At 44.2% G+C, this 26,847-nt stretch overlaps 2 protein-coding genes across 2 annotated transcripts in view; both read left to right on the top strand.

The window, feature by feature from the left end:
• Positions 1-1,350: 1,350 nt before the first annotated feature.
• Positions 1,351-9,723, top strand: prdm1b (PR domain containing 1b, with ZNF domain; the record flags this gene model as incomplete). The annotated part of the gene is made up of 5 exons (XM_084313660.1): positions 1,351-1,467; positions 2,480-2,720; positions 5,251-6,221; positions 6,604-6,732; positions 9,118-9,723. Exons 1-5 carry the CDS (start codon positions 1,459-1,461, stop codon positions 9,721-9,723), a joined length of 1,956 nt encoding a protein of 651 aa, XP_084169786.1. The 5' UTR covers positions 1,351-1,458.
• Positions 9,724-20,026: 10,303 nt separating this feature from the next.
• Positions 20,027-26,847, top strand: part of macf1a (microtubule actin crosslinking factor 1a) — a gene marked incomplete at its 5' end in the record, with an annotated part of 316,154 nt that continues 309,333 nt past the window's right edge. Inside the window, 1 exon segment of the mRNA XM_084311883.1 lies at positions 20,027-20,108. Coding sequence (XP_084168009.1) covers positions 20,027-20,108 — 82 coding nt within the window.

Genomic DNA, 26,847 nt, shown 5'->3' on the forward strand with positions numbered 1-26,847 from the left:
GAAAAAGGAGGGGGAAAAAGATCAAAAAATAAATAAAAATAAAAATAAAGTATTCTGTATTTTGTTGTGACAAATAATAAACAAACTTGAAACTTGAAACGTGTTGATACTGTCAGTAGTATATGATTCACCGTGCGGTGTGTGTTTATGTGTCTCGCAGGTGACAGGTGTGTTCAGCAAAGAGTACATTCCACAGGGAACGCGCTTCGGTCCCTTACAAGGAGACGTCTACACCAGAGACAGCGTCCCCAAACAGGCCAACAGGAAGTACTTCTGGAGGGTGAGCGGAACACACACACACACACACACACACACACACACACACACACACACACACACACACACACACACACACACACACACACACAGACACACACACACACACACACACAGACACACGCACACACGCACACACGCACACCCACACACACAGGCACACGCACACACACGGCTGTGAACCAAACGCAAATAAGGAAACAAAAAGATCTCTTTGGGGTTTTAGAGGAAGTCGTGCATGCCGCTGGGCACGCAACAATGGATCAGTTTTTTCACGCAGTCATCGCAGTGTATGTAGCCTTTTACCGGCACTCCAGTCCCGGTGAACACACACACACACACACACACACACACACACACACACACACACACACACACACACACACACACACACACACACACACACACACACACACACACACACACACACACACACACACACACACACACACACACACACACACACACACACACACACACACACACACACACGCAGGGAAGGACCGTTCTCTCCCTCTATGCACCAGAAGTGGCTGATAGTGGTACACACACACACAGAGACACACACGGTGATCTTCCATGCCCTCTGAGTCGTGCCCGCCTCGCTCTTCCGTGTTCTCTCTGCCTGGCGGTTGCTCCAGTGGGGAGTTTTTTGCCGACTCAGTTCCCAAAAGGGCTTCTTCCCTCCCTTGGCTCCGCCTCCCGTCAGGCTCAATACTGAGGTGTTCACATTCCTGCAGTGGCAAAGTGAAAGTGTGACGCAACCCTGCGAGGAAGTCATTATGTCGTCGCTTTCACCACACAGGTGGGGGTCAAAGGCCGTATACGTGATACCAGAGGGCGTGTGTCCTGGTGTGTGTGTGTGTGTGTGTGTGTGTGTGTGTGTGTGTGTGTGTGTGTGTGTGTGTGTGTGTGTGTGTGTGTGTGTGTGTGTGTGTGTGTGTGTGTGTGTGTGTGTGTGTGTGTGTGTGTGTGTGAGTGTGAGTGTGTGTCGGCCACACCTCCTCTTTTTTTCTCTCACACACACTGTATAAAAAGCACAAGCAGCAACCAGCAGTGATTTCTTGCCAGTGACGCCTCATGACATAAACACACAGCGCACAGGAGGAGCACAGACAACACCAAAGGAATATAACCAATATAATAGTTGAAGAGGATATACTGCAGGAAATATAACTGTACATGGCAGAGGTGACTAAGGATTTATTGATCTGTATCTTTCTGTACTGTGTTTTTTGTACTGTGTATACTTTATCTTTTGAAATTCTATGTGGAATTAGTCTTTTATTTTTTTATTCTATATGGAATTAGTATTTCTTTTTAATTATGTGTGGAATTTGTCTTTGTTTAATTATATGTGGAATTTATCTTTTTTATTCTATGTGAAATTTGTCTTTTAAAAATTTGATGTGACTTTTTTCTTTCTTTTTCTTTTTATCTATGTGGAATTTCTCTTTATTTAATTTTTTTTAGCACCATCTCAGTTCATCTATAACCTGAATTAGGTAATAATAACATGTTAGTGGGATTGAATTGTGATGTGAACTGAATTGGGAAAACTGGCAAAGACGATACACCTAGTATGATATACGGTAGTAGCTATGTGTTGAATACGGGCATCACAACAACAAGCCAACTGAACAAGACCATCCTATTGTCAGAAGCTTCTAGTCTAGGCCTTGTAGTATTAGTACTTTATTGTAGTACTTTTATGTATTATTGTACATACCCATACCCAGACATTGCAAAATGAAATTCAAGGACTTTCAATACTTTTATACGCACTATTTTCCATTTTAAAAGGGCATTTAAAAGGATACAATTCACTTTTAAATGCTGTTTTTTATTGAAAAGAAAATCGGATCGAATATTTATGGCTTAAAAAAACAATTTCTGACAATTAGTTACACTTTAGATTAAAAAAAATTATATTTCTTGATTCAGAACAATTTGATCATGGATGAACAAAACTTTCAATGCGAATGGTTGATTTGAATTTCAAGGACTTTTTAAGCACCTTGTTTAAAAAACGGGCTGTTTTCAAGGAATTCCAGGCCTTGACTTTTTTTTTCTTTTTTTAAGCACTTTATGCACTTCAAGAACCTTGTGCGAACCCTGTATGTATATATATTTTTTTTTAAATAGTTCAGATTTAGTACAGTATTATTGTCTTGGTCCTAACCCTCTCTCTCTCTTCCAACAGATCTACAACGGCGAGAGGCTTCACCACTTCATCGACGGCTATGACGTCCACAGGAGCAACTGGATGCGCTACGTCAACCCGGCGCGGGCGTTGTCGGACCAGAACCTGGTGGCGTGCCAGAACGGCCGCGACGTCTTCTTCTACACCATCCGGCCCGTGGAGCCCAAGCAGGAGCTGTTGGTCTGGTACAGCCAGGAGTTTGCCGAGAGACTCTGTAACCAGCAAGAAGACGTCAAGCCAAGTGAGTACGACTATACGACAGGACCTGTAGAGAGCGGCTTAACCCTTTCACTGCCGCACTACAGGGGGTTAACCCTTTCACTGCCACACTAAGTGGTTAGGTAAGTAAGGTAGTTAAAGGTTAACCTTCTGTAGTGTGGTAGTGAAAGGTTAACTGCCTGTAGTGTGGTAGTGAAAGGTTAACTGTCTGTAGTGTGGTAGTGAAAGGTTAACCGTCTGTAGTGTGGTAGTGAACGGGTTGAATGAATGAATGAATGAATGAATGAATGAATGAATGAATGAATGAATGAATGAATGAATGAATGAATGAATGAATGAATGAATGAATGAATGAATGAAAACTTTATTTAACAGATTGTAGAATGGGTACAATACAGTACGGCTCAATACACACAATTGTTAAGGGGATGCAGACCAGAGAAAGACGTTTGTCTTGTTTACATCAGGGACCCCCATTTTCAATTCATAGTGAATACAGAAGGTTAACCTTCTGTAGTGTGGTAGTGAAAGGTTAACCGTCTGTAGTGTGGTAGTGAAAGGGTTAAAGTACAGTAGGAGTGCTGATCTAAGACCAGATCGGCTCATCTGATCATAGCGAGGTATGTGGTTGATATGACGACAACGAGGAACACCTCACATGTGCCTCCTCGCTCGTCCTCAAAGGCGAAAGCGCCGCAGTGCACCTTTCCCATGGATACCATCTGATGTTATCATTGACAGACAGCGAGACATGAAGCAATTTTTTTTATCTCTATGACGGGTTATGAGTGGATGTCGTTATTTGTTTATGAATATTTGTTATAGTCTTACCTAGTGATGCATGATATATCGGCCGCCGATATAATATCGGCCGATATGGCCGTTTTTTTACACATCTGTATCGGTCCGATATCAAGATAGGGCCGATATTTTTACATGTTTTGGCCTTAAATAGTTTCAAAATATCAGTCATTTCTGAAAATAAGTTACAAAAGTAAAAAAAAATTATGCGTTTTGGAGAATAGCTCTTTATTTGATTATCATAAAAAAGTGTTTTCTATACAGAGATATCGACATCGGTAAATATCGGTATCGGCCAGAACAGCAATATTAATATCGGTTATCGGTATCGGCCACAATTTTCACATCGGTGCATCACTAGTCTTACCATGGCTTATCGTGTGTCACAAAGGTTACATACACACATACACAGGCAATCACTCTTACAGACACACACGTACACATTACACACACACACACACACACACACACACACACGCACACACACGCACACACACCTACAATCTCGATAGTCTTGCCCTTTCACAAGGCACAGAATACATCAAGGAAAAAGAGCAAACGATAGCAGGTCGAAGTGCGTCTCTGACTCACCTGCTGTCAGCTGTAAATACAGTAGCAACAGTCACCTCCTCAGCGTGTCGGACGCTCGTCCCGCTGCCACGGAGTCTAGTGATTCATGCGACTAATGGGCTCCCTGTGCTGTCGACATATAGTGCATAAGTTAACGCACAGTCATCGGACCTGTTGACTAACGGCGCGGTGGAATCGCGACATTGTTCTCTGCCCTTAAACGCCGCTCTACCTCCGGCGAGGAGGTGGCCGGGGGGGGGGGGGGGGGGGGGCGGGGGGGGCGCGTGCGGGGGTGACGCGTGTTGTGTGTGGTGAATAAGCGCATTGAGAAAGGGAACGTACGTGGCCCGTGAGAAGGGGGATGAGTCACTGCATGTCGTCTTTTTGGCCGTGTCATGTTGGGAGGTTTATATCATGCGCGACGTAAGACACCTAGTGAGAGAGACCCACAACTTCGCCTGACACATAGACGTCGTACACCCCCCCCCCACCCCCCCCCCCCCCCCACACACACACACACGTATGCACACACGTACAAAACCCACACACACCCCTGTACTGAAATCGCTACTATCTCAGAAATTACACATAGAAACCTCTGTATCCTCGAAGTGTCATCTTAAAACTGAAAGCATCATTTACCATAAGAGGGAGGATGAGTGGGTGTATGCGTGTGGGTGTGTGTGTGGGTGTATGTGTGTGTGTGTGTGTGTGTGGCGTGTCTCACTGTGTTCACAACACATTGGAGAAGGACATTTCCTATGCAGAGGCAGTGTGGTATAGCCTTTAATAACTTGATGACTGAACGACAACAACAAAAGGAAGCACCCCCCCCCCCCCAAAGATTGTATGAATTCTCACAACTTGTTTGAATTGCATGTTATTGATCTCACAACTTGTTTGAATTGTATGTTATTGATTGATCTCACAACTTGTTTGAATTGCATGTTATTGATCTCACAACTTGTTTGAATTGCATGTTATTGATCTCACAACTTGTTTGAATTGCATGTTATTGATCTCACAACTTGTTTGAATTGCATGTTATTGATCTCACGACTTGTTTGAATTGCATGCCGTCAAACTCGTCTTTTGAACTTGCCTTTCACCTCGCTAAACGTGTCTGCTTTAGTATTTTACTTAATGTGTTGTCCTTTCTTTCTCCTTTGTCCTCCGTATAGAGCACATTGGCGCAGACTCGGGCAGAGACGCGGAGTGCACCAAGCAGCAGCACCTCCCTCAGCAGCCCTGGCTCCGGGAGGACGTGAAGGAGGAGCAGGAGGAGGAGCAGGAGGAGGAGGAGGGAGAGGAGAAGATCGACGTGGAGGTGCTGGAGAGAGACACTCCGCCCGACACGCCGGACGATCAGATCATGGACTTCAGTAGGAAGTTGGAGAGGGTGGAGGAGGAGACGGAGGAGGAGGAGGAGGAGGAGGAGGAGAGGGAGGAGGAGAGGGAGGAGGAGGAGAAGCCTCAGCCCGGTCAGAGGGAGCCCAGCCTGCCTCACCCCTACCTCCCCGACCACCGCGCTGCTCTCCCCTCGCCACACCGCGACCTCCCGCTTCACCTCCACGGCCTCTACGGCCACCAGGAGGGTCTGGTGTCCTCCTACCCCCTCTACCCCCACCCCAGACCCCTCCAGACCCCCTACCACCAGCTCCTGCCTCCGTATAGCCCTCACTACCCCCGCCTTCTCCTCCCCCCGCCCCAGTACTCCCCGCCGTTCCCCGGGGCGCTGCCGCCCTCGAGGGGGGCGCTCGGGTACGGCGGCAGCTACCTGGGCACAGACGGACTCCCGTACCCTCCCATCGGACAACCGGGTCTGCTCCCACCGGTCTCCCTCCCCTATCCCCAGGGGGGGCTGAAGGAGAGGGCCCCCAACATGTCGCCTCCCCAGGGGGCTCCGGCCACCCCGGAGCTCTCGCCCGCCCCCAAGCCCTGCAGCGGCCAGCACCAGAGCCCCCAGCAGTCTCCCTCGGGCTGCGAGGAGGCCATGAACCTTAGCCTGGCCACGGCCAAGGGCAGCCCGCCGCCGCCGCGCAACGGGCCCGGGTACAAGTCCCTGCCCTACCCCCTGAAGAAGCAGAACGGCAAGATCCAGTACGCGTGTAACGTCTGCCTCAAGACCTTCGGACAGCTGTCGAACCTCAAGGTAACGCTGACTTTTGAGACGTCACTGTTCCTCCATAGTCTCCTTCATCTTTTTTATTATTATAACTGTTTTACATTTTAGCGCCCGGAGAGCTTATTTATCTTTCATTATGCTCTTTCTTTTTTCGCTACTTTTAATTTGTAACATTTATATTGTACTTGTATCTATACTTTAGGTATACCTAGTATAGGACTGTGAAGCTATGCATCCCCCATCCTGTACCCCCCCCCCCCATGCTGCTTTGACACCTGAATTTCCCCCAAAGGGATCAATAAAGGATCATCTTATCTTATCTTATAAGAGCAAGCGACACACTCGTCCACGTCGACACCAACTCTCGTTTTTATATTCATCCATTTATTTTCGTTGCGTGTGCTACCAGGTCCACCTGCGGGTCCATAGTGGAGAGAGACCCTTCCAGTGTCACCTGTGCAAGAAGAGCTTCACCCAGCTGGCCCACCTCCAGAAGCATCACCTGGTTCACACGGGGGAGAAACCACACGAGTGCCAGGTGAGTCGACAGTTTAGTTTATTTATTTAGCACAATATTTAAAAAAAAAAATAAAACAGTGCTAGGAGGGAACAACGCCACAAGGGCTTGTACAAAGTTACACTCCCATCCCATTGTCCATAAACATATATGAACGAAATACATGTAAACATGGTCTAGAAAATAAACTCAAAACGAGATCAGAGACATACTTTAAGTCAGACACTATAGCGAAGAAAAATGGAACATTGACACGAGTCAATAACAAGAACAATTCAAAATGTTTTTTTTATTTTTTTTGGAAAAAGTACAAGAAGGTAAAGGAGAGGAGAATAGCACAGTATATAATGAAGAAAAAGAACAATGTGTCCATCTGTCTCACACACACACACACACACACACACACACACACACACACACACACACACACACACACGTAAACACACACACACACACACGTAAACACACACACACACTCACACACATTGTATGTGCAGGCGTTCACCTTTACACGCATGCCAGTCTGCTAACGTGGCGTGTCAGTCAGAGGTGGGAGACTCAAGTCGCATGACAATTTGAGGACTCGCGACCCGCTTGACTGACGTCGATATAAAAGACGAATCGAAGCGTGATTGGGTGCGTGTGCACAACCCAGGCTAAAAAGAAGAAACAGTGTCTAGCGCAGGACCTAGAAAACAACCCAAGACAGGGTAGAGCTGAAAGCATGTGGAAAGGATTCTTCTCTCATATACTTGCGTCGATTTTCCCTCGAGCCTTATATTACCGGGCCGTTTTCCGATTCCCACCGGACAGCTTATGACGTAACTTCATCACTAGGCCTCTCCCTGGTCTTTTGTTCACTGCCACAGCCACTCATCTGGGTGTGATAATAGCGTCAGTGCTAGATATGTTTATTCCCAAGACTTTCGCCCATTATAGAATACGATATCATCATGCCTAATGTTATTCTAATGACATCATCCCATTACACAACAATCACACCATTCTGTGTTCTTTACACATGACATCATCACCGTGCGGCACGGTCACAGGCCCTGACGTCTCCCTACACATGACATCATCACCGTGCGGCACAGTCACAGCCCTAATGTCTCCCTATACATGACATCACAGGCCCTAACGTCTCCCTATACATGACATCATAGCCCTAATGTCTCCCTATACATGACATCACAGCAGGGGCGGGGCTAGGGGGTGGCTACTTGGGCTCAAGCCCCGAATGTTTTCTGAAAAGCCCTGAATCTAAAAAAAAATAAAATAAAAAATGTTGGACAATTAATCATTGTTACATGAAAATATGTTTGCACCAGATTTAGCATAACACTGCTGTCGGGACAAAACCTCATAACTCCAAAAACCCAACTTTTCAGCAGATGAAAAAAACTAACACAGATTTGAGGGTGAATAGAGTTAAGAGGTTTAGACAGATGATCGGTTTAATGCTTTCCCATTGTTTAAACTTTGTAAAACCCACACACACATATGGAGGATGATCTACGGAGTTGATTTATATAATACATTTTTTTTTCAAAAAATGGAGTTATGAGGTTTTGTCCCGACAGCAGCGATAAGCTCATTTCCATCTGTAGTCTATCCAGCTGCTAACTGTATTTGAGTGAGTTAAGTCTTGGTGTTATGGTAGACTCAGACCTAAGCTTTAAATCACAATCAACAAGTTGACAAAAACATAATTCTTCCACCTTAGAAACATAGCTAAAGTACGGCCATTTATAAATCAAAAGGACGCTGAAAACCAGATACATGCCTTTATCTCAAGCCAACTCGACTACTGTAATGCACTCCTTACCGGCCTCCCGAAAATCACTTTATGCATTGCTCTTGATCTGCCAATGTTGTGCTCATTTTATGTCTGTCTTTTTTCACTGCTGTCAAGCACTTTGAGCTGCAATTCTTGTATGAAAGGTGCTATACAAATACAGTGTATTATTATTATTATTATTATTATTATTATTATTATTATTATTATTATTATTATTATTATTATTATTATTATTATTATTATTATTATATTATTATTATTATTATTTTATTATTATTATTATTATTATTATTATTATTATTATTATTATTATTATTATTATTATTATTATTATTATTATTATTATTATTATTATTATTATTATTATTATTATTATTATTATTATTATTATTATTATTATTATTAATTATTATTATTGTTTGCTTCATTAATTAAAGGGTGTGAATTTAAGTGTTCTCTAGTGCCTTTTGTCCACTTTAAGGCGGTGGTATAAGTTAAAGGTTGTGGTGTCGAAGTAAAAAAAAATCTGAGCTAAGCCCCGGATCTCCTACAATCCTAAATCCGCCCCTGCATCACAGGCCCTAACGTCTCCCCTCTTCACCCAGGTGTGTCACAAGCGCTTCAGCAGCACCAGCAACCTGAAGACCCACCTGCGGCTCCACTCGGGGGAGAAACCCTACCAGTGCAAGCTGTGCCACACCAAGTTCACCCAGTACGTCCACCTCAAGCTGCACCGGCGCCTGCACAGCGGCCGCGACCGCCCCTACCGCTGCCAGCTCTGCGCCCAGGCGGCCTTCCTGCACCGCTTCTCCCTGCGCACCCACCAGCGCAGCTGCTGCCCCGCGCGCTCCGGCGGCCACGCCCACGCCCGGGAGATGGTGGAGCACTTTGACGCCAGCCAGGAGGCGGACGCTCTCCCCGAGACGGCCTCTCCGGCGCAGGTGGAGGCGGCGGTGGAGCGCTGGGTGTCGCGCAGCCTGGAGGGGGGCCACGGGGGGGGGAAGGAGGACCGGAAGGAGGCCACCCTGTTGCTCGAGGCCCTGGCGGCGGCCGTCAGCGCCCCCCCGCCTCCGGTCGCGCCGCCTCCGGTCCAATCGGAGTCCAATCGGACGTCGCATCACCACCACAGCCCCCAGATGGCCTATCAGGAGAGGGCGAGCGTGGTGCATCTCTACAGCCGGCCGCCGATGGTGAAGACGGAGGGACAGTGAGGAGGAGGCGGGAGGAGGGAGGAGGGAGGAGGGATGAGGGAGGGGGAGGAGGGAGGAGGGAGAGGAGAGAGGAGGGAGGGGGAGAGGGAGGGGGAGGAGGGAGGAGGGAGGGAGGAGGGAGGAGGGAGGAGGGAGGGGGAGGGGGAGGAGGGAGGAGGGAGGGGGAGGGGGAGGAGGGAGGAGGGAGAGGAGAGAGGAGGGAGGGGGAGGGGGAGGAGGGAGGAGGGAGGGAGGAGGGAGGAGGGAGGAGGGAGGAGGGAGGGGGAGGGGGAGGAGGGAGGAGTGAGGAGGGAGGGGGAGGGGGAGGAGGGAGGAGGGAGGAGAGAGGAGGGAGGAGGGAGGAGGGAGGGCTGTAGAGGAGAACATTCAACTCCTTGTAGAAGTTTTACACACGGTAGTCATGCAGCAAATGATCAAAGAGAAACGTCGCCAAATAAACCTCCCTCTGTTGTCCAAAGGGGGAGACAACGGGGGGAGAGAGACAGTGAGGAGCCTATAGGAGCGCAGCACCAAAAGAAGAGCATTCCAAAGACTGGGCCAATGTATTCAGTGATTGCACTTCCACCCTCACTTCGAAAGAGAGAGAGAGAGAGAGAGAGAGAGAGAGAGAGAGAGAGAGAGAGAGAGAGAGAGAGAGAGAGAGAGAGAGAGGGGGGGTGTTTTCTTTGTAGCTGTGAAGTACTTGCAACCGCGTTTTTACTCAGGTAGACAAATGTTTGCTTTTTGTTTTTTTGTGCTTTAACTTATTACCTTTTTTGAGACCTTTGCGTCGTCTTTATTTATTTAGTGATGTGCTTTTCTGCACTAGTGTTTTGTTACAATGTTGACATTAAGACCTCACGAGGACTTGTCAGGGACGATTCTGTGGTGTATAAACTCAGGCGTGAGTCGTCTGAGCGCAGCTTACCGGTAGTGTATTGTATCACCTGTTTAGGTGAGAGAGAGAGAGAGAGAGAGAGAGAGAGAGAGAGAGAGAGAGAGAGAGAGAGAGAGAGAGAGAGAAGAGAGAGAGAGAGAGAGAGAGAGAGAGAGAGAGAGAGAGAGAGAGAGAGAGAGTGCTCGGGCTTTGCTCTCGACCCTGTGTGAGGATGACAGCGTGCGTCCAGGTTTGCGTCTATTCGAATACCAACGGAGTTGTGCGTTTTGCGAATCTGATTGGCCACTGACGTTTCTGGTCATGTGACATGTGCGCCCAATCGCGTGACGAGCTGTGTCTTTGCCCATTTCCGCGTCGAACAGCCCGCAAGCGACTCTTTCGCAGTTGGTTAAGGTTAGAGTTTGGAATCAGGGCTGGCGTTCTATCGCCCTGCTCTAACCAACTTCGAAAGAGTGCCTAAGCTTAACCATCGAAAGAACTTGCCGTTACACGATTGGTGCACATGTCACATGACCAGAAACGTCAGTGGCCAATCAGATTCGCAAAACGCACAACTCCGTTGGTATTCGAATATAGGCGTCCAGCGTCAGCATGCGGGTAGAACAGTGAGAATGAGGATCAGTAACCATGCACATGTTATTGGACCAACCCACCTTCCTGACGACGAGAAACGTCTACGTTTTTTGTGTTTGTTATTTTTCTTGTGTATTAATTTTTTTGTGATGTAAAAAAAAAAAAAAAGGGAAAGTCCAGGGATCTTCAAACTATTTGTACGCGAGCATTTGCCAAAAGAAAAAAGAAAGGAAAACAAAACCCAACCGTCGAAAGTCAAAGAAACTATGAAACGAGACGCTTTTGGATTCTTTTACTATTTATTTTGCAACACGTTGTAATGTAACTGGTCAAAAAAGGGACCCAGACCTTATCAGAGTTGTGCACTGCCCCTTTGGTGGGACGCCCATCTCTGAGTCATCACATGTGTATTGACGATGCACTGTTTGGAACTGAAACAAAAAAAGAGGGAAAGAAAAAAGCTCTAAGACTGTATATACACTGCAGTCTACACGACATCTAAATATATATACGACTCTTAATCCTCTCTTGTCTTCTTTGTGTTATATTTATCTCGGAACCTCAATCCCGAGATAGGTACGGCACTGCCATCTCTGAACTCCACAACCTCTTAATTCAACCTCGTCAGCCACAACCAAATATAGTCCATAGGCACTGTATCCCCCTCCCTCCTGCATACAGCAGGAGACTCCTGTAGACTTTTGACGTTCGACCAAGTCCGTGGTCACATTAAGTACCTCGTATTCTGCATATGAGAAAGACAGGGTGATAGGTACGCCTATATACTTTTTTTTGTGTCATATACTGTAAAGCACTGGAAAAAGTGTGGATGTGTGGGTGTTACCCAAAACCCCCAAATGGTGGGAACTATACTCTTAAAATATTTTAATAATGTTTGTTTCTTTTTATCTATTTGTAGGTTTTTTTTGTACAGTATGTATTTGTCTATGTAGTTTATTTTTGGACACAGGATGTGATTGATATGTTGATAATTTATATGTGAGAGACTATTTTGATGATACTTTTTTATATTCACACGATGTAGCATATTAAACCTATTTCTCTACATTTTGTGTTTTGAATTCTCTTTCTCCGATCCACAAACTGAGCACTGACAGCACATATTTTAAAGTTGGCAATGGTCATAGTTTACAATGGTTGTCGAAACCGTGAAGGAACGACCCCAGGCAAGTCTATACGAAGCTGTACACAAACTCATGCATAAAACACAACTAAAATATTTTTCTTTTCCTGTCTATTAATAGATAACTTCCATGTGGCTTTGGTTTCCTACAAAAGGGGAGAGAAACATGAAATCCCACCAACACTCCTCCCTCTCTTACTGGAAATCAAACCTAGAAGGTCCTACACTGTAGCCGACCTCAATAAGGCTTGTCCTCTAAAGCTAACTTTCCTAGACATTTAAACCATTTTATCAGTGAAATTGAAACAGAATGACCTACTGTACCATCACATTATTTTGATATGTATTGTCGTATATTCTATACATAACTCAAGGTTATTTCACAGTACAATGAGGTTGCTACCTGGAAAGGAAGAAGATCATAATGATAGAATGGTCTTCTCTACTGAGTAGAGAAATAAACTGTGCAGCCAGACAAAAGGAACTATAGTTCAACTCCACTGATTTATTTGCCAAAGGGCTCAGAGTGAATTCAGACGATTGCTTTTTACATACAAGGATTATTTCATAGTACATCAAACATGGTGTACAAAAGGATTGATAAGGTTTGCACATCAAACCCAGTCTGTACATAAACAGTAGTCATGTTTATCAAATTAAATAGAATCTACTGAGCATTACACATGAGTAAATCTGGTCAACAGATAGCAGGGATCTGTACATTACTCTAACCTAAACAACATTGGTTTTTCCATGATTTACTCACATGTAACCAGCAGTCTCTGGGTGGGTGGTAGAGTGAGGCGCAGATCTGGTGTTTTGGGTGTCTGGCCTACTCTCTCTAACAATGCGTTTCTCATTTATACTCAAAATGATGTCATAAGTTGACTTGGTCCATAGCCAATCAGTTATTTCTATATATTTGGCGTTCTGTTCCAATTGGTTCTTGATTCTAAAAACAGGCGTTCTTCTGTTCGGTCCAATCAGGTGATCTTCTGGGGGCGGTTCGCCCCCTGTCTTCTTCCTTGGGGTCTCCTACAGCAAACAGAGGGGGGGGGGGTCTGCTTTTGGCCCCCTCCTTTGCTGCTAAGGTCTTCTCAGTCCAGGGGGTCTGTGGCTCTTGATGAGTTTAACAGTTTGTATCACTAGAACCTTTTCTAAATTTGTACCTTTATTGTAAGAAGTCAGCATTATCCCAAAGTGGAGTTGTCTATATTTTAAACATGATACGTGGATTTACCAGACTAAACCTTTATAATTGAGACTTATTTTCTATATATGTGGTTTACACCAGGAGTGAAATTACACTATTATCTTCATAATCAGTTTGAAATTCTAAATGACATTCAAATACCTTTTATCTAATAAGTCAGTTACCTAATATGATCTTGTTTTAGGCCCTTGTTACACATACTGTTTTTGTGCTCGTTTGAATACGTTTTTGAATACGTTTGCTGCCCTATTAGATAGAAATGCCGTTTTGGCAGGAAACGTTTTGGCCCTACTGAAAACGCTAAATTGTGTTTCCGTTTTGGAATAACGCCAAAAACTCGCCGACAACGTGTCGTGTAATCTGCACGGAGCCGTTGTTGCTCAACGCCCATGCGCAGTAGATACCCACATCTGCGTGCTCTCACCACGTCTGGTGACAACAGAGCTATAGCTGCAGCTACCATGTGTTGTCAAGTTATTGTTACAAGGACCCCAGTCCAAGCTACAACAGTCTGCATTCCCTTAACAATTGTTTGTATTGAGCCGTATTGTATTGTACCCATTCTGCGATATGTTAAATCGCAGTTTACATCCATTCATTCTGCTAGCATTAACGATTGCATAAGCAGCTGGCTAACGTGAGCTAGCGTTAGCTATCAGACCCTGTTAGCTCAAGCTCCTCTTTCAATCTTAACAAGCATTAAACAAAATATCAAGATATCATCAGTTTGGTGCTGGCTGGTTAATGTGAGCTAATGCTAGCTGCTAGCCACAATGCTATACTGTTATACTGGCATATTCCATTCACGTTAGCATGTAGCATGCATGCATCGCCGATCTTTTTTTAGACTAAACGATCCGCTCTTGGTGGTCACTTGTGTTGATATTAGTTTTGTTTCATCAACAAATGAGAGGCAGAACACACAGTGAATGTATCCGTTTTGTTTATTGCACTTTTATTACACTTTTGCTGAAAAATAAGTGCTGCATTGGGTAAATAGGCATTTAAAGATGGCGGATTGTTGACATTTTCTTTGCAGGAAGTGTATTGGCACATTCAAGTTCTGATTGGTTGAAAATTGCCTTCATGTTCGCCACCTACTGCCACCTACTGCTTTGGCAGTGTACTACATCACTGTGTTCAGGTGACAAAATGAAAGTGTGACTCGCCTACTGCTACGTTGCGACCTGGAAAAGCGAAACTCATCTGAAAATGAAACGAAAGTCTAACCGCAGCCTTAGTTAGCTCCAGTCTTAACATCCTATCAGAGCCAGCTATCTGGTCTCTGCTATCGCTGCTGAAATCTGCTAGTGCTGAGTGTGACTTTTCAGTTCCTTTGTTCTAAACAGTTGAGTACATTTGTTTGTGTGGGGTGTGATCACCTACATTTACATACAGTCTTCAGTCACACAGTTCTCCACTCTGAGTGTGGGAAGATCTACTCTCTCATATCATATATACTTTAAGACATTCCTTGAATTTAGCCATTATAAACAGATATTTGTAGTTTTCAGTGATGATATAACAGTGTGTTTTGTCTCTAATCTATAATTGTTTAATTTAGCCTTCCGCTTTTTTGGTGCAACTGTCATCCCATGGGAAGGTGTTTGTTTGTTCTATAGATTAGCCATTGCTTGAGTGGGGGTTGAGTGATTGTTCCTTCTGTTATCAAGTTTGGGCTGGTCTGCTGATGCAACTGTCTCTAGTATCACTCCTTAGGGCACACCAGATTTTTGCATTATGGTTTTTCTAATTATACACACATATTAGTTATGAAATACACAGTCAAGGATACCACAGTATAAAGTAGTAGTAGTAGTAGTAGTAGTTTTATTCAGTCATCACACACAATACAATATGCAATCATTCCAGACTCAATGGTCTTTGATTTTGGTAGTGAAGCAGGCTGAAGCATAATGCTTATTATGCCAGTCCTGATTCAGATTCAGATTCAGAGTTTTTATTTGCCACATGGAATCAATACAATCAGAGTTTCTTCATTACACAATCATAAATATCATTCCATGGACAAAATATTCCTAACAAATGAAGCCTCCGAAACAGAATTATTCATTTTTAAATGTATATAGAACAATATAAATATATTTTAATCCCTTTCTTAGCTTTTTGAACAGTACATTTACAAACGTCTCTCAAATCATATTTTCTTTCATGCATTGAAAATAACCTTTGCACACAGTTCGGGAGTAATTTTGCTTTAGCTCTTTACATTATTTGCATTATTTTATAATAAACCAAATACAATTTCCTAACATAAAACAAATGAAAATTACAAAAATACCAACATTTCGAAAGATTATTCTATATGGACAATACTATGACAGTAAAATCCTCTTCTGAGTGCTTTCATCACAAAAAAATCTATTCCCTGAATTGTGTAAGAAAATATGAGGGATACAAATAACAAAAACACATTCATTGCCCTCAATTGACAGTAACTGATAGACATTTATGTTTTTTTTTAACCTGTTTTCAGGTCTTAAATCAAATCAAATCAAATGTATTTATAGGGCCCGACAACACACGTTAATGTCCCTATGGGCCGTACAGGTCTTCTTTAAACAAGTCAAGAAGACAACATAACAATAAGTCAAGAACAGAACAAGAACACAATAGGGTCCAAACATTTTTTAGATGAATGCAAATAAATGAAAGAATGCAAGCACTCCCAGACATACCCCACGCGAAGGTAAGGAAAAACTCACTAAAACCTAACAATAGGGAAAAAAGCTCCACAGGCGGTGTGGAGGAGAGACACCTTAGAAGGGCCATTCAAGGGGGGATCTCCCTTCTTAGATGTTGGTGATAGTAGTGTTGCAGACGGACAGTTGGTAAGCATGCACTCATGTGTGTGGTGAAACACAGATGAGTGCATGCAATAGCAACTGTACATTTTGAAAAATTAAAGATAGAGCAAATAGCGATAGCAACTGAACATTTTGAAAGATTAAATGTCTCTCTCTCTCTATCTCTCGCTCTCTCTCTCTCTCTCTCTCTCTCTCTCTCTCTCTCTCTCTCTCTCTCTCTCTCTCTGTCTCTCTCTCTCTCTCTCACTCTCTCTCTTTCTCTCTCAAATATGGAAGTGGTATTATCTGCTTGCCATTATACATAAGTTAAGATAAGATAAGATATTCCTTTATTGATCCCCTTGGAGAAATTCAGCAGCATGGGGAGGGGGGAGGGGGGTACAGGTATGGGCATGGTAATAGTAGAAGACATAAATATATGCAATTATGAGCAAGTAGGCAGTGTGATCAAAGGTGCAGATGATGGTCTGTATGCCCTATCAGTTATATTATACATTGCATTACAATAAATATGGTCACAATAAACACTAGAATCTAAATATATACTATGAGTAAGTAAGTATACAGTATACACAGGTGCAGTATGCATAGGGTACCCTAACCGCCGTGATATATACGTCATACGTTATATGTTAGATGGTAGGTAGGTCCAGATGAAGCTTATTGATTGCAGTTAGTTATTTCATTATTGGCCGGTTTGTTGCAGTCTGGATCAACCAATAAAACAGGAAACAGTCTAATATGTAACTGATGAAAGGCGTTGTGGCTACTAGGAGGTCAGCTGGCTGCTTTGTTGATTGGTTGGTTGAGAACAAGGGATGAGGCTGGACATCCTGTTTACTTGTACTTCCTGTTTTTCATTCTCTTGACTTTCAAGGCATTTTCTGAAAACCATTCACCCTGGTTCCTGTGTGCGGCTGAGCTGGCCAGGGGCGTCTTCAGATTTAGGGGGGGCTCAGCCCCCTCTTAGGGCGTTCCGGAAGCATGCCCACTGGGGAGAACCAAAAAGAAAAAATATGAGAAGTTAGAAAGTGAGGCTATTATTTGTAATATTATTGTTATTTGTGAACATGAACAACTATCCTCAGACAGTGGTAAAGGTTACTGTGAGCAAAATCATTTAAAACAAAAGCTCATATGCATGGGTCATTAATAAAAAATTATATAAACATTCTTACTTCATTGTGGAAGAGACACCAAATATATAGGCTATAACTTGAATTCATTATCCGAAATACATTTGCCACCAACATTTACCAGACTGTTAACCTCAAGGAAATAGAGAGGATTAATCAGGGACCATGTGGCTCTTTTCCCTTCAGTTCTACGTACATATAGGCCAATATCCCTTTAAAGACAAGACTCTTTATTCATGGAATTCATTAAAACAATACATCACATTGTATACAACATTACATGTGAACACTTTAGTTACTTTGAAGTTAAAGCTTCTGCATCTAAAATTCTAAGATAAGTTCACATTAAGGTTTCCACCTCCTTATTGATTTGTAACCTTAACAACATGCAATTGATGAAACTAAGGTCGCTTTCACACAGGGGCTGTTTGGTCCGGACTATCGGACCAGAATTCGATAGTCCGGTTTTTCAGGTTTGTGTGAATGCGCGTCGAACTCTGTCCGCGGACCAAACACACGAACTCTGGTCCGACCAAAAACATAGGTCTCGGTTCGCTTCATCGGACCAAACACGGACCAAATATAGGAAGTGCTTATTATTACCACTGCGCGTGGCATTCACTGCAAAACAAGCACACTGCATCTATCTATCTCTCTCTCTATCTCTCTATCTCTCTATCTCTCTATCTCTCTATCTATCTATCTAACTATATATCTAACTATATATCTAACTGTGCATCTTGGGTAGAAGGAAGAAAAAACGCAGCTTATTATATTATTACCGAGGCACGCTGCATTCACTGCAAAACAAGCACACTGTACACATATGGGCAGAAGACCAAATAAAACAGCTACTTGTGGGCACTCATAAAAACAATGCGGTGTACAAGTTGTTTAGCAAGAGGATGGTGGTAATGGGCTTCAATAGAACAATGGATCAATGTCACGTCAAAATAAAAAACTCTGCCTCCGCTGATCTGGAGTGCTCGCAGTCCACACACACAGACACACACACACATGCCCGCGCGCGCACACACGGGGTCGCAGCCACACACATTTCCACTCTCTATTGTCCAATAGACGAGCGCCATTTTCGACCGCGTGACATTGTTCAGAAAGTTTTGGTGCGCCTGACAAATTGCTGTGTGAATGCAGACGAACCAAATGATGAATGCAACAATGTTGCAACTTCACCACCAGAACCGCACCGAGTCCACCAAAACTATAATGTGAAAGCACCCTAAGTAGTTTTTAGGGAGGGGGCTTGAGCCCCTCCCCCCACGAGGCATCTGGGGACGGCACTGCAGCTTGCCTGAGTCATACAGCCACTGAGAGCCGTCACAGGACATCCTTTACTGGCCATGCAGAGTGAGTGAGTGAGTGAGTGAGTGAGTGAGTGGGGGGGACAAAAGCAAGACAAAAAACACAAGACAAGCCTGATCTCGCGTTTCAATGTTTTTGATTCATCAGCATTGAATGATTGTGGGTTTAAGTGCAATTCTCTGCAGACTACTCAGAACTACTCAAAACTACAAGCAAGTCAAGTCAAGCTTATAGGCCCGTTTCCCAGAAAACTCCTCACAGCTAGGATCCTTTATTCTCTATTCCTAATATTTTTTTAAACAATCAATCCATGTCTCAGGTCTTGTTCTCAGGTGGACGTGTGAACATCAATGATGTACATTATGACAATATATATTTTATTACATTTTATATATTTTTGTTTCATTATTTAATTGTATTATTTATTTATTTTTAAACATAATCTCTGCAGTATTTCCCTTACGGCTGGAGAATAATGTGATCATATTATTTTCTGAGACAGTCAGTCGGTTTGAGGCAGTGGTTGTTCTCAACATGGGGGACCCCGGCATTCTTGAGGGGGTTTTGGGGTTCCTCAGAAAATGGGGAATTAATGGTTTCATTAATTATTTATTAAACTATTTCATACACTAGATGCTGTCCTAATGGGGGGCAGGTGGCTGTGCTGGGGGTGGGGGGTCACCGTGGTGCAGAGTTCAGAAGCTGTTCCTTAGCCTGCTGGTCCTGGAACTAAGATTCCTGTCTCCCAGGACGACGGAGGGCAAACAGTTTGTGGTTGGGGTGAGAAGAGTCCTATCCTGTCCTGTCGACCGGGGACGTTTTATGAGTTGTCAGCTCCTTTCTGTCATTCATTTCTATGCTACAGACGCGACAGGCGCGCTCCTTTCCCAGCGCCGCGCCTCGCGTTTTAGCGCTCTCGGCGGCTAGCGTTTTTGGGCGGAGCTCACCAAGGTAACTTTTTCCCCCCGACCAATCAAAATCGAACAAGTGGCGGAGCCGCGGGAGTCGCGAGGCGCTCTGGAAACGCTCTGAGCATGCATATTCAAAGCAGTCCGCCTTGAAAAAAAAATTTCCCCGGTGGACACAAAGCCTTACAATGCAGCATGCCTTGTTCGTGCTGGACAGCCACAATAGCTGGGAGTGATGTACCGGTGATGCGTTGGGAGGTTTTCACCACCCTCTGCAGTGTTTCCCAGTCCCAAGCAGAGCATGTTGCCGTACCAGACTGTGACGCAGTTACTTCAGACTCTGAAGACGCCCCAGGCCAGCTCAGCCGCACACAGGAACCAGGGTGAAGGGTTTTCAAGAGAATGCCTTGAAAGTCAAGAGAATTCAAACAGGAAGTACAAGTAAACAGGATCTCCAGCCTCATCAGCCCCCTTGTTCTCAGTTAGTGTTTTCTGTGGCGCAACGGTAGAAGTTCACCAGAATCCGAGGAGACTTTCCTCCGTCGTCTCCTCAGGATGAAGAGATGCTGGTGACTGGTGAGCCTTCTTGACCACGGTCGAGGTGTTGAGGGCCCAAGAGAAGTTCTTGGAGATGTGGACACCCCCAGAAACCTGAAGCTGGAGACACACTCGACCTCCGCTCCTTTGATACAGATGGGGGGCGTGTGTGCCACCTCTGGTCTTCCTGAAGTCCACAATGAGCTCCTTGGTTTTCTTGGCGTTGAGGGCCAGATTATTGTTGGCGCACCACGCCACCGGGTGGAGGTCCCGTCAACGCAATATTAAGAAACAGGGGTCCGTGGCCTAATCTGCATCAATATGGGGGCCCTCGATAGTGACAGTGTTTTCATTGATGACTTCTCACAAGAACCTACTGAGCCCTAAACAATAAATCAACCCTAAAACAGAATTCACTTATTCTATTACAATATTATATTATGCAACGTCACCGAGTGCATCTGGCAAACCCACGGGCAAAGCAATCACATGGTCACATGGTGGTGGATGGTGACAGCAGCTCTTAAGAATTGCCCAAGAATGCTATGACCAAAACATAGTAAGATAAGATAAGATATTCCTTTATTGATCCCCTTGGGGAAATTCAGGCATCATAGCAGCATGGGGGGGGGGGGGGGGGGGTACAGGTAGTAAAAACAACACAAGCAGTGTAAACAAATAAGTCAATATAATTTACTATCTAACTAACTGAAATATACAGTATTCACAGTATCACAGTATTCACATGAGGTGCAGTATGCATAAGGTAGTGTTATTGTCCTTTTTAGGTTCCTATTGGTTCTAGTTGGATGTCTGGCAGCAGTTGTGGAGCCTGATGGCCGCTGGTATGAAGGACTGTCCGAGGCGGTTAGTTGAGTGTCGTGCACCCATCAGACCCATATCACCCCACATTGGCTATACACATCCTTTAGTCTAGTCACTGGTGTGTGTGTGTGTGTGTGTGTGTGTGTGTGTGTGTGTGTGTGTGTAGGTGTGTGTGTGTGTGTGTGTGTGTGTGTGTGTGTGTGTGTGTGTGTGTGTGTGTGTGTGTGTGTGCGTGCCTGCGTGCGTGTGTGTGTGTGTGCGTGCGTGCGTGCGTGCGTGCGTGCGTGCGTGTGTGTGTGTGTGTGTGTGTGTGTGTGTGTGTGTGTGTGCGTGTGTGTGTGTGCGTGTGTGTGTCTTGATATACCAGGTGTCCTGTTGGCTCACCAAGCCAGGGCTCATACCATGTAATCATCCTGGGTTGGAATGCAGCCTATAAGACCTTTGTTGCATGTCATCCCCCTTCTCTCCCATACCCCCAATGTCCTGTCACTCACTGTCCTTTTTAGGGCAGAAATGAACAGATCAGAGCTGTAGCCTACACGCATGGTATGTGTGGCGGCTGGATATGAGTTTCATGTTTTGAGGCTGTTAACAGTTTGTTTTGACTGAACAAAAACATTTCCGTAACTAAATCCTTTACAAGCTGCAAGTGTATATAAAGACAGGCCAGAGTGACAATGTGATTCAGACGCTTATTACAATCATATCTTGTTTCTATGGTCCTGATGGACAACTCTTGCTTCTATTAACTTGACACTATGCAAACACAATAACAACACAACACAACACAACACAACACAACACGTGATGCCACAGATTACTTGTAAAAATAATCTGATTACTGATTACTCCTTTAAAAAGTAATCTAGTTACTTTACTGATTACTTGATTATCAAAGTAACTAGGTTACGAAGTCGTCGTCTTTCATCACCCGTCTCATTAGGTAAGTGATAACGTTATCCAGTCTCTCTCCCTCTCCCTCTCCCTCTCTCTCTCTCTCTCTCTCTCTCTCTCTCTCTCTCTCTCTCTCTCTCTCTCTCTCTCTCTCTCTCTCTCTCTCTCTCTCTCTCTCTCTCTCTCTCTCTCTCTCTCTCTCTCTCTACCAAATCCATTCTGAGACAACGGACTCACTGCGTACTCCGCAAGTCGCGCGTAACATGAATCTCTCTCTCTCACTCTCACTCTCTCACTCTCTCTCAAGTAGCCAAAGTACACTATAAAACAAACTGGATAGTTGATTTAACTTCATGCTTGAAGCCATTCTAAAATCAGCTATAAACGCGAGCGCACGTCCCATCTCCGGTCTAGCTGACTGTACCCCTGGCTCTCTTATCATCAGCATTATGAGATAGTAACTAAATAGTAATGCACAGCCACTTGGAAAAGTAACTGTAATCAGATTACTGGCTTGTAAAAAGTAACAAGTTAGATTACTATTTACTGAAACACGTAATCAGATTAGAGTAACTAGTTACGTAGTAACTAGTTACTGGCATCACTGAACACAACACAATAACAACACAACACTTGTGGTGGCACGGTGGTGTAGTGGTTATCACTGTCGCCTCACAGCAAGAAGGTCCCAGGTTGCCGGGTTGCCAGATACCCAGATGGGGTATCTCCCGGGCCTTTCTGTGTGGGGTTTGCATGTTCTCCCCATGCTTAGTATTACAGAATATTACAGAATTTCCCCAAGGGGAGCAATAAAGGAATATCTTATCTTATATGTATCTTCATGGTACAGGGTATTACATGGTACTGCATGGTACTAGAGGGTAATAGAGAGTACTGCATGGTACTACAGGGTATTACATGGTACTACATGGTACAGGGTACTACACGGTACTACAGGGCACTACATGGTATTAGATGGTACTACATGGTACTGCATGGTACAGGGTACTACGTGGCACTAGATGGTACTAACAGGGTGCTAATAAAGAGTTTTATATGGTCTGATAAAAATGGACAAACCGCATGGGACTCTGGAGTGAACACAGAAAAAGGGCTACGAGTATTCCTGGGTGGAATGTAGGCTAATGTCTGCAATACCCTCGGTGAGTAAAGTGGGCTGCTCCTTTAGTGACAATGGAGGGAAAATGGTAGTTTATTGGAAATTACTCAATACTTGTTGGCCTGAGGAAGGCTATTTGTGGGTTGTAACCCAGTTCTGTTTTAACATCGATTGTCTATCATGTTAAGGATTTCCCCCATGAAATAGCCATCTTAATAAAGGCTTTTAAACCTTTTTGTCAGACGAGTGTCTTGGACACTTTTTCTTTTTTGAAAAATGGTAGTTCATTCTCAATACGTGTTGGCGTGTTATGACACACTGACTCACCCAGCTAGCGTATGCATGTACTACAACGTGAGGATGAACCCAACCTATATATTAACTACGTAGATACAATTACACCCCTTGGGCACATTGTATCTATACGCTTTCCGTAAGAGTCTCCTTCTATAATCACTATGATTATAAAACATGGCCTACAGGTTAAGTTACTGGGAGATGTTTGGGATAGGTGTGTCCGCTTAACATGAAACAACCTCACCAGGTGAGTGGTGCAGCCAGTCACACAGGAGGGGATCTGGACTGTACAGTACAGGGTATTACATGGTACTGCATGGTACTAGAGGGTAATAGAGGGTACTCAGGGCTGGACTGGGACCAAAAATCAGCCCTGGCATTTTTGGCCCAGACCGACCCATCATAATTGGTCGGACACCACCCACCAGTACACCATCCTTGCGGTTCCATATACTGTACTATTCCCCCAAACCACTACAAAGCTGGGTAGTAAGTGCCATGGACACGTGTACCAGTGCAAGTGGACCAGTGTACTCACTCACGCTTGGCTGAATCTTGTTTTGGGTGGTGATGTAAAAACATCTCCATCATAGCAGGCTCAGGATGGGCAAAGTAGTCTATAGTCTGTTCATCCCTGTCTCTCTCCTCCACAACCTTGCTTGACTAGACATAAGGAGAGAGGGGTGATTACAATTAACTGGTACATTCAGGTCCAGAATTGTTGGAATTCCCTGACAAAGATGTAGATATTTGTATGTGATTTATATGGCAATTAAATTAATGGTGTGCTTGTTTGTTTGGGGAGTTTGACCTACAGTTAATGTGCCTACCATGTGAAGGTGCATGATCAATGGACAGCACAAAAACTATTTGTGTAGGTGGAGACTAGAGCTACCACAGATAGTAATAAGTTATAAGAGTAAGTAATCCATACCATATATATCCTAATAGTTACCTTATTACCATACTTGGCTGAAAATAAACTTTGATGCCTGTTGTGAATGTGTTTTTCCATGTAGGCAAATACATAAGTAGGCATACATTTTTGCAGTTGAGCAAACATTTGCAGTTGAGTAGGCTATATGTGCTGTGTTTTATGTCTTCCATCAAGGACCACCTTGGAAATAAGTGTTTTAATGGATGCTTTTAGGTGATATCCTCGGGAATACAAATTGGTCAAGATAATTTGTTTTTATGATGTGTTTTTAATTTCCAAATACAAATCTAATCAAATCAAAAAAGCAGTTTTTGCAGTTGAGCTACAGGTGTTGTATATTATACAGCCTTTTCATGCATCTTTATCAAGGGAACCCTTATCCTAATGATTTTTTAAATAATATTATGATGATACGATATGGACCTAGTAGTTGGGTCATCTGTGGCACTTCGTTTCTCAATGGATTTGTCATCTAGGAGGGTTAATAAACTAATTTAGCCGGGGTGTATCTTTAAAAAAGGCAGGGAAAATTTGTGAGAGACCAAAATCCAAAATGGCTGCTTTGGAAATTAACTTTTTAATGGTTTGACCCATGACAATACATGGTACCAGCCCCCTCTCAGTCATGTACTGTACCAGCCCCCTCTCAGTCATGTACCAGCCAGCCCCCTCTCAGTCATGTACCAGACCCCTCTCAGTCATGTACCAGCCAGCCCCCTCTCAGTCAGCCTCCTCTCAGTCATGTATACCAGCCCCCTCTCAGTCCTGTATACCAGTCCCCTCTCAGTCATGTACCAGCCCCCTCTCAGTCATGTACCAGACCCCTCTCAGTCATGTACCAGCCAGCCCCCTCTCAGTCAGCCTCCTCTCAGTCATGTATACCAGCCCCCTCTCAGTCCTGTATACCAGTCCCCTCTCAGTCATGTACCAGCCCCCTCTCAGTCATGTACCAGCCCCGTCTCAGTCCTGTATACCAGCCCCCTCTCAATCATGTACCAGCCCCCTCAGTCATGTATACCAGCCCCCTCTCAGTCATGTACCAGCCCCCCTCTCAGTCTCAGCCATGTACCAGCCCCCTCTCACTCATGTACCACAGCCCCCTCTCAGTCATGTACCACAGCCCCCTCTCAGTCATGTACCACAGCCCCCTCTCAGTCATGTACCACAGCCCCATCTCAGCCATGTACCAGCCCCCTCTCAGTCATGTACCACAGCCCCCTCTCAGTCATGTACCACAGCCCCATCTCAGCCATGTACCAGCCCCCTCTCAGTCATGTACCAGCCCCCTCTCAGTCATGTACCACAGCCCCCTCTCAGTCATGTACCACAGCCCCATCTCAGTCATACCAGCCCCCCTCTCAGTCATGTACCTGCACGACTGGCGGGGGGTGCTTAGTAAGATATGTGATTGGGCCAGCCCAGTGTCAGTCAGTACCAATTTCTTTTTTTTTTATATATATATATAATATTTTTTTTTATCAAATCATAACGGCCCAAATATGCATCGCCCCACCGGGCATTCCCGGTATGCCAGATGGCCAGTCCAGGCCTGAGGGTACTACATGGTACTACAGGGTGGTACAGGGGACTATACATTAGGGCTGTCAAAATTGGCCAAAAATTACATTTGAATATTCCTTCTAAAAAAAGGATGATATTCGACGATATTCGAATATCTATTGTTGGGCAGATTTTTTTTTAAATTATTGTTGTTTCCGTTGTCGTTATTGTTGTTGTTGTTGTTGTTGTTGTTGTTGTTGTTGTTACTATGTCCTGTGAAGTCCTGTTTATTGTGGTTATTATTACTGTATTGTGTTGTCTTGTTTTAATGTAAAAAAATGTATATTAAATATTATTTTAATAAATATAAAAAAAACACAATTCACACAATTCGAATATCAATTTTTACAATCGAATGTCTGTTTTTTTAACAATTCGATTATAAATTCGAATACAGAATATTAGTTGACAGCCCTTGTAACTGAGGGGTACAATTCCCTGACTGTATTGATAAGTATGGTATCATTAAACCACTACCGCTTGATGTACTTTAACTTCTGGCCATACAGTACACGATATCTAAGTATGATGAACACTTTCCCACATATGAAATCAGGTCCACACAAATATAACAGTCGAAGGTTTAATATAGCAAAAGGTATATACAACATTCACTTAATTACATTTATGATTTGAATGCACTTGTAAGGCAAATGAGTATTCGTAGGCAAATCAACACTGAATGTCCAATCTCTGGTTACGCAGGAAGCAAGTATACAACCTGGTTCTTTAGGGAACTATAGCGATGGTACTTAAGGATTATAGCGGGATACTAAAGGGGTCCTGCTGGTTGTAAGTCAGTAGGGGGGGGGGGGTTTGGAGAGCCGTCAGCTGCATCCCATCTGGCCAACGATTCCTGGGGAGAATTCAGGTACAGAACACAGTGCCCGCAGGATCTTGATCCACAGATGAATACACTTGGGCCCTCTTGTAGACGGTAGCTGTAGGCTGT

This window comes from Notolepis coatsorum, assembly GCF_963971535.1.
Source record: "Notolepis coatsorum genome assembly, chromosome: 4".
NCBI lineage: Eukaryota > Metazoa > Chordata > Actinopteri > Aulopiformes > Paralepididae > Notolepis > Notolepis coatsorum.